The 8,668-nt window shown below is 31.8% G+C and overlaps 2 protein-coding genes across 2 annotated transcripts in view; one reads left to right on the top strand and one right to left on the bottom strand.

Annotated features, from left to right (window-relative positions):
* Positions 1-1,984: 1,984 nt before the first annotated feature.
* Positions 1,985-5,514, top strand: awd (nucleoside diphosphate kinase). The gene is made up of 4 exons (XM_067263585.1): positions 1,985-2,216; positions 4,203-4,304; positions 4,992-5,104; positions 5,189-5,514. Exons 1-4 carry the CDS (start codon positions 2,040-2,042, stop codon positions 5,310-5,312), a joined length of 516 nt encoding a protein of 171 aa, XP_067119686.1. The 5' UTR covers positions 1,985-2,039; the 3' UTR covers positions 5,313-5,514.
* A 3,012-nt stretch (positions 5,515-8,526) lies between these two features.
* snz (snazarus) overlaps positions 8,527-8,668 on the bottom strand; it is a 53,713-nt gene continuing 53,571 nt past the window's right edge. The window contains exon 21 of the mRNA XM_067263580.1: positions 8,527-8,665. Coding sequence (XP_067119681.1) covers positions 8,603-8,665 — 63 coding nt within the window. The 3' untranslated portion in view covers positions 8,527-8,602. The remainder of the gene's footprint in view (positions 8,666-8,668) is intronic.

The following is an 8,668-nucleotide window of genomic DNA, read 5'->3' as shown; positions in this document are numbered from 1 at the left end:
CAGATACGCTACTACAGTAGAGAAAGGCTCTTCTAATTAGTGCTCGGAAGTAGCCATTTTATACTGGTAAGGATCATGGATCATTTGAGTGTGATGGAATGTACAGTTGGCTATACTCGGTTTGAGATTCACCTTGGTGACCAAATGTCCTTCCTTGAATTCAATATCTATGTCTAAAAATTTGAGGAACTTATCTGTTCAATTTTCTACTTGATGCCATCATCGTTGTTGTTGATCTTGCTAATAAATTCATCGATTTTTTGGTCATTCTTGTATAGTACAAAGACATCGTCCACGTATCTTTTGAAATACAATTCATCCTTTTTGAAATCACAAAGAACATTTCTTTCTAGTTTTTTCAACACGAGTTCAAATAACTGTCCTGATATGGGACTTTCCATTGAGAATCCTCTCTTTTGTCTGTACTGTTCGCCATTGTTGGTGAAAAACGATTCATAACAAATAAGGCTAGCCAGTTCAATCAACTGATTATTGTAACTTGCCAAATCTGGGTTCTTGTTATGCATAAACTCTAAAAGTGCTAACTCTAAGTTTCTAGCGCTTTTTTGTTGTAGATAAAAAGCCGAAACACCCAAAGAAGGCTAGATGGTCATTGAGAAGACGTTCGTATATCACCAGTTCCTACTTTAGAAAAATTTTATATTTTTTAATTGGAAATTTTGTGTTTTTTTAAAAGGGCGTTTCGCGGCTAGTAGCCTAAAAAAGGAAAGTCGGTCGCTGAGATTGTATTGTTTGGAACACAGAACTAATAAATGGTGGTTCCTGTATGAGCGAACTTTGTCTCCAAATATTAATTAAACTGCAGGTGTTGTCTATAGATTATCATGTTCCTGTCCAAATCCATATTATTACTTCGGAGAAGCTGGAATTGAGGATAAAAGAACATAAAGCAGCTGTCAGATTAAGAAGGAAGGAATCGGCGTGGTTCTTGCATTGTAATGAATTTGATTGTAATATAAATAAGAAAAATGTTAAAATATTATATAAAATAGAAAATTGTATTGAAAGAACACTTATTGAACATTTTTGTATCGTCGCGCATGCAAATGTCATAAATTTAAATACCGGGATGAACGTTGATGCATGATGAGAAAAGTTTACTTGACATTAGCGATCGCTGCTCCCGTGTAGTCTGATGTATCCACTGATGAGGCTTGCTTGTGAAGCAAAATGCATTTGGAGTATATCAATTGTAGGAAAAACGGAATAAAAATGCTGGTAATAATGAAAGTTTAGGTTTTTTCATCATTTGTTTATCTGTTTTAACTTGTCCCTCGAAGTCGGAAGAAGTCAGAATATTTTTTTTTACTCGTTCTTAAACTAAGAATATTCTTTATATTTTTAGTATTTATTGCTCTTTTAGCAAGCCTTTTATTTTTTGTAACTCTTTCCGCCCAGTGAGCACTAAGAGGGCCTCTTATAGCAAGCCCATTATGGGTTCGGCCAGGCCTTCTGGCCGAACCCATAATAGGCTTGCTAAAAGAGGCCTTCTTAGTGCCAGAGGTCGGAAAGAGTTAAAAGAAAAATTCTGGCTGTCCCTATAGCAGGCCTGTCCGAATTCATGCGATGACGAAAAGACTAGTAATGCCTTCAATACAGGAAGAATGAAAAAAGTATAAACACAAATTATTATAAAATGTGGTTAATGGACTATTATTAACATTTTAATTGACATTTGTTATATTAATAAAACAAGTAAATAAATAAATATGCTTTGTAGGAAATTAATTAAAATAATTACAAAACACAACTTTATAAATAATATACACACACATAACTGGTATATATCGTAAATAGTTATATTTATCACATTAAAATTAATATAGTAATATTAATTAGTTTCAAAAATTGATGACAATTGCCGCTTTATATGTATTATAATTTTTATTAATGAGATTATTGAAGCGAAACGTCCTCTAGCTGTTGTCGACGTGTACACGTTGTTTGCGCATGCTCAATAATGCGGAATTCACGTCTTTCTCTTGGCACCTTGTCGCCATTTTGGGACGTGTGAGTGTATGGTGGTTGGTACGATCCTTGCCTTGTTTTCTTGGTTTTCTCCGATTATGGCCGCAAATAGAGAAAGAACTTTCGTTATGGTGAAGCCCGATGGCGTTCAAAGAGGATTAATAGGTCAGATCATTCAAAGATTTGAACAAAAAGGATTTAAATTGGTGGCAATGAAATTTATGCAGGTAAGCCGGTGATTCATCGTCGGAAATTCTTTCCATTTTGTTAAATTTCTTCCTGAATTTTGCTAATGATTTATTGTTATGGATGAAGAGAATGAATTAAATATAAAATCGACTTTTAATGTACTCAAATAAGAACATTTTAATAGAAACGACAGTGAATTGAATCTTAATTTACATAATTATTTATCATTCTGCGATTTGAGTCGAGTAAATTCATTCGGAGCGAAGATAATTGAAATTGTAACGTGACAAAAAAATAAGCAGGAAATTGATTCATTAAATTAATGGTGGCCGGCGTGGTACGTCGGAAGCGCACTAGCGTCCCCTTCTGGTAGTTTCTAACAAATTTAAAACTTTATAATTATTTTAATTATATGAAATTTCTGAATCCATCAATTTTATATATTTATAAAAGTAAAATGATTTTCTTAAACTTTTAATTTTCAATTAAAAGTGAATTTGTAAATTGCATTTGTAAATTGCATTATGCAAGTCCTGAAGTCTACCAAACTGGAAAAGTATCAAAATAGTTCATTCTTTTTGTTTAATGTATTATTTATGGAAGGCTGAATTCAATTGAATTTGTAACTTATTTAAAGCAGTTCTTGGTTATGTGACTCGCAGACTGCTTAAATTGAGTTATAGCTGGCCGTCTACCAATCCCTTCCACTTCTTACTGTGTGAAAATGGCTCGATTCGAGTGCCGAACAAGACGGTTGGGATCTTATCAGAGATCTGTAGAGCATACCCATAGGAGAAAAAAGTCAAAGGAACCGTACCTCTTCGTGTCACCCTTTGCGAGATATAACCCGTAAAATCAGTCTATCTGGAATTTTGAAGACACAAAAAATGGAATAAAATTTTAATTTAGTTTAAAGGTGAAAAAAATCCAGAACTATTTCTTAAAACAATGTTAAAAATCAACTGTTTTTTCACTTTACTAGAAATGGCTAAAGCTCATAAAACGCGAGAAACGTCACTGCACCGAAGTGTGATCCGAGTCGTGCTGCACGCTCCAGTAAGACTATTACATTTTCAACGGGCGGCTGGGACAAAAACTTGAAGCAAATATCTCGCCGAGGGCCACGATCGGAGATGTGGTTTGACTTTTTTCAGCATCTAGGGGTTTTGAGTTTGGGAGGGTCCAAATCCCTTGTTCGGAACTGTATTTTACTTTTTTTTTCTACATAATATATTACAAGTAAACAGTTTTTTGATTAATGATCTTGTAGGCCAATGGAGCATCATGACTAGAGACCTCTTTCATTTGTCCTTAACAAAAGAAAAATGGAAACAAAACAAGTAGATTGAATACAAGAATGCACAAGTATACTCTAACGGTTTTCATTCAACTCAATAGAAATGAAAGCATCTGAACAAAAACTATAAACATTTTGTAGTAGGAGAGAGAATGGAACAATAGAACAATACCCAATTGATTGATGATAATGACATAGATCTTAATGTATTATTTTCTTCTTTATTAATAGGCTATTCTCTTATTAAATTTTTGGGTAAAATAATGTCCAAGTATCAAATTTTTTAACACAGCTGTTCAAAATAGTGCAAGTAAAAGAAAAATTTCCTAAATTTAAAAATCACTAAAATTATTAGGTTTCAAATAGTCAATTGGGAGAGTTTAAATTTATAAAATTTGATAAGGAATTCAATTTACATCTCTTACAGAATCTTTACTAAATTACATATTCTAAGTTTGTCAGGTGAAGTTTATTGTGAGATCTTAAACTTTCTAACAAAAGAGAAAATAATGCATGAAGAACATTTTTAAAGACTGAACTTATGATCAAAATAATTTTTCATTGGTAAGGAAGTTAAACCTTGTAACTAAAAACTAACTAGCTATAAAAATAAATTAGGCTTCTCCCCTGTAACAAGGTTGCCTTTAATACAATAAAACAATTATTATCATTATACATTAAATTTTTAAAAATAATAATTTGTAAATTATTAAATATGTTTTTCCAGGCCGACGATGATTTGCTTAGGAAGCACTATTCGGATCTTGCTGGTCGTCCATTTTTTAATGGGTTAGTAAAGTATATGCAAATGGGTCCAGTGGTTCCAATGGTAAGATTTAATTTTTAAAATATAAAAAAAAATGTAGAAAACTTTAATATTTATAAAAATTTGTTTTGTTTGAATGCAGGTGTAGTTAGCCGTGCCGGTCACCATCTTGTTTGTGGATGTGTTCACAAACAAAATGGCGACCGTAAGTGCCGCCACAGGGACTACCTATGTAAACATTTACCCTTCTCTTTTATTGATAATTTTTTAAATTGTCAATAAAAGAATTACAATAGACATTTGTTTGGTGTTATGCTGTACAACAGAAGTTTGTTAATCCGGCACCTATGGGACCATAATCATACCAAATTATCAGAAATACCGGATTATCAGACATTTTTGTACTTTTGCTAGATTTGATAAGTTATATGCGATCTGAACAGTGCAGACATTTGCTGTAGGTGTACCCACAAACACTAACAAAATTAATCATTTTTCTTGATCTTACAGTCAATCTTTCAACACTTACTGACATGCATGACTGCTCTCCGAGGTAAAGATGGTATTTCTAACCTTTAGTACACTGACTAAAGGTTGCCGGTAGAAATCCCACGAGTCCAAATTCCTAATTTACAGAATACTAGCAAGCTAGATTATTGAAATCCTAGATTACAGAAAGATTGAAATTTAAAGTACCAAAAAAAAAAATTTATAAATTCTGTAAATCAATCAATTCAATTTGTATTATAGGTTTGGGAAGGATTAAATGTTGTTAAGACAGCAAGAGATATGATCGGTGCAACTAATCCAATGGAATCTAATCCAGGAACAATTCGTGGTGATCTCTGCATTCAAGTCGGAAGGTATTGAATAGTATTCTTAATTTTTTAAAATAAATTTACGTGTTATTAATACATTCTATACTAAAATCATCTTGTATTTAATAGAAACATCATTCATGGAAGCGATTCTGTTCCGAGTGCAGAAAAAGAAATCAGTCTATGGTTCACCAATAAGGAACTTAATAATTGGCAACCTGCCATCGATAATTGGATATATGAAGAAAATTAGTTACTGATGGAAATTTTTCATTTTATTAAACAGTATTTAATCAGGTGTTCAATCATAAAAATTCTCAATCAAAACTTATTCTGATTTTCACTTTACATGCAATGAAATTTCTGGTTACACTTTTATACTTAAGAGTTTCAAAAAGTATATACTGTAATAAAACAATGATACTGCTGTTAATAAAATGTGAATGATGTTAAAATTTTACTGTTTTAGTTTAAAATATATAATTCCTAAAAATGCACTGAACATATATTAATTATAAAACATTTAGTGCTTATATACAGTATTTTTATTTAATGTTAAATCTACTGATTTTGTGTATTAAACTAAAATCACTTTTTTTTCGGCTTTAATCGACAATTGAATGTACAGTACACTTACACTTTCATTTGAGTCATTTAGCCAAACAAATGATACAAGTTTGAATTTTTCATCTTTTCAATATTTGATACCTGACAAGTTGATTTTCTCAAATTTTGTTACAAGAGAGTATCAATATCATTTAAGATAAAATTGATGTGTACAGAATATGCTTCCATCCAATTTTAAGTTATAGTGGTTGAAACAGATTCAAATTTTCATCCATAACGTAAAAACTTTTAAATAGAAATTTTATATAAAATAAAATTTTTAAGAAAATTGCATTTGAATGGCAATGCACAAATGTATATGTGGAGGAAAGCAATGGAAGTAATTTGACTAGCCAACATTTTAAGCTTTAATGCATTTTTTCATATACTTATTTTCCTGAAAATCAAATCTCGTACATTGTGATTCAATCGGTATCAAACACTGTTCAATAGCTGATGATTGCAAGGTCACAATTGAATAACAATGTAAGACACCTTGGTTGACTGCTTGTCATGAAACAAATCATTCCATGTGTTTTGTTCTCATCTTTTTGCTTTATATGGAGATACCGCGACAATTTAGAACGTTGCATGACCCCTAATTTAAGGTTTGTCTGTTTTCAAAATTAATTGTATGGCACGATTGATTTATGTCAATGGGCTGCAATTTGAAAAAAATTGTAGACTTATAAATTCCCACTGTTGTCCATCCGTCTGTCATTCCTTAATCTCAAGAATGGAATTAGATAATGAAATCCGAGACCAGATATGGAAACCTTAGGGACAGGCCCCGATCAACTGTATGTGAACTTTCAGTTTGCACCAGAAGTCACATTATTTCAATTCAAAAGTTTTCTTCTGAAAGTAGTTAATAGATGATTGTTAAAGAAAAAGTGTGATGTACAGGGACAAGACACTACTAATTTGAGATGGAAAGGATACTATTTAAGATTGTCACAATGCCGGGCTGCAATTTTTAATCTCACAATTAATGATCGCTCGTTTTGGTTAACATCTCTAACTAAAACTATTCCTTAAACGTAATCTCAATTTATGACATACCATCAAAGTGAAGGACGAAAATGAATATTGTTTGAATAGGATAGATAAAAGAATTAATAGGTATTATTATGGTTAATACAGTACTTCCTTTTCCTGGTTAGCGAATCAGGAAATAGATTTTTTGAAGTATGTGTTCATTTACAAGTTAAAGTGATTGTGTGCTTCAGTTATTGTTATTTCTTAATTAGCGATATTAATTTAGAAAACTAGGCATTAATTTTTGCTTGCTTTTTATATTAGTTAATATTTAAGAAATTTAATGTAATTTTAAGTCTAAAATTTTCTTGATATATTTTACAAAATGCTCATTGGTTTAGTGATAAAAGTAATCTTTTCCACTCCATCTTTCCCTAATGTTGCCAGAATAAAATCGGCGTGCCCTACGTGCCCCATTTTTTCTGGCAGTTGAATTTTTCAAGGCTGTCATCAAGTCATTTGCTTTTTAGTGCTTATTTACAAACAGCTGACTATTCTACATTTTAATTTGGATGTAGCTATGTTTAAGATATTAAATTCTGATCCATTATCCTTCCATCAGACATGAATTGTATCGTTTGGTTTATTTAGTTATGGCAATGTGATGTGGGAGATCTGCCGAGGTGGACTTTCTATGGGCTCCATTTAGATGCTACTAATGTGAAGAAAACCCAAACTCCATGTGGCTTGTCCATTGGCGAGGTGCAAAGCAACCACAAACTATCACTGGTGGTAGTTGGTTTTGAATATGGGGCATATTCAAAGATATCACTGACTTATCGGTATCTTCAAAGGAATGTCGTGTACTTGATTTTATTGTCCATCTTCTCGAGAATTCTCTTCATAATTCCTCTACTTTCTTTTTTCCCATTTTCTAAGGTTTTTTTAATTTTTTGGCATCTTTACATATTTTTTTTAAACTGTCCTGTGGGCACTGCTTTTAGAGGGTCTCTTAGCAGGTGCGTTATGGGTTCGGCCAAGCCCATAATTGGGTAGCCAGATGATGAGAAATGGGCCTCAACATATCTGGAGGGACCACAACCTGAAAAATTCCTATGCTTTTTCGACCCATCCGGATTCGATCCTGAGTCCTCCAGAGCGGTATGCTGCCACCCTGACCAGTTTACACACACAAAATCTATCTTTTTATACATGTAAAAACATGTTATATAATAAATATAAAATGTAAAAACACAGTGCATTCAGCAAAAAATAAAAACCTTTGCTTTCCCTTTCCGTCATTGCACACCAACAGTAGTCCATTAAAATTTACAAAAAGTATGGAGGTGACCTTCTTTTGTAGGCTACTGCCTCCACAATAAAACATGCAAAAAATGAAAACAAGATTAAGGAAAAGCAAAGACAAAGGATTTTATTCTTTGTGAATGTGCTGTATTTTTACATTTTATATTTATTAAATGTTAAATAACGTCGGCCATGTTTTTTTTTTACTATTTTCTCTAACATGTTATATAATGTTTAATTGTTTATTTTACGTTTGTCGGATGTTTTGTTGTTACGGGGCAGTAATCTCTTGTTTCTTACAGCATTACTACTGCATTTATAAATGAAAAAAATTATAAATTTATTACCTTTCAAAAATCTTAATATTTATTTAGAAAATCATAAATATTTATAATTAATTTATATATTAAAATGACACGATACGTGACAACAGGTTTAAAAAACATTGGCACCCATATCGATATTTTTTAAGTACGGAAATTTGTGGAAGCACCTCGATTTACCGGTACGTCGTATAATCGATCACATTTATACAATGAAAAATATACAGTACATACAATACACTAAATACAAAATAATTCTTTGAGAAAATCATCCAGCAATAATTTATATTATTACAATGATATACATATTCTTACAAAATATATTTTATATTCAAACTTTATTATTCATCTGTAATTCTGGAGCAAACTCGTATAGAAAAGCTTCTAGAACGTTCTG

Source organism: Centruroides vittatus, unplaced genomic scaffold (assembly GCF_030686945.1).
Source record: "Centruroides vittatus isolate TY-2023 unplaced genomic scaffold, ASM3068694v2 contig_1787, whole genome shotgun sequence".
Lineage (NCBI taxonomy): Eukaryota > Metazoa > Arthropoda > Arachnida > Scorpiones > Buthidae > Centruroides > Centruroides vittatus.
The sequence above is the reverse complement of the archived record's forward strand: the minus strand, read 5'-3'. Positions and strand labels throughout refer to the sequence as shown.

What these genes read in the sequence shown, in the direction of transcription:
- awd (XM_067263585.1), top strand. Translation starts at nt 2,040, where the DNA reads ATGGTGGTTGGTACGATCCTTGCCTTGTTTTCTTGGTTTTCTCCGATT. An exon ending in TGGGTCCAGTGGTTCCAATG is followed by an intron (nt 4,305 to 4,991) that starts GTAAGATTTAAT and finishes TTTGTATTATAG; the next exon opens with GTTTGGGAAGGATTAAATGT. An exon ending in CTCTGCATTCAAGTCGGAAG is followed by an intron (nt 5,105 to 5,188) that starts GTATTGAATAGT and finishes TGTATTTAATAG; the next exon opens with AAACATCATTCATGGAAGCG.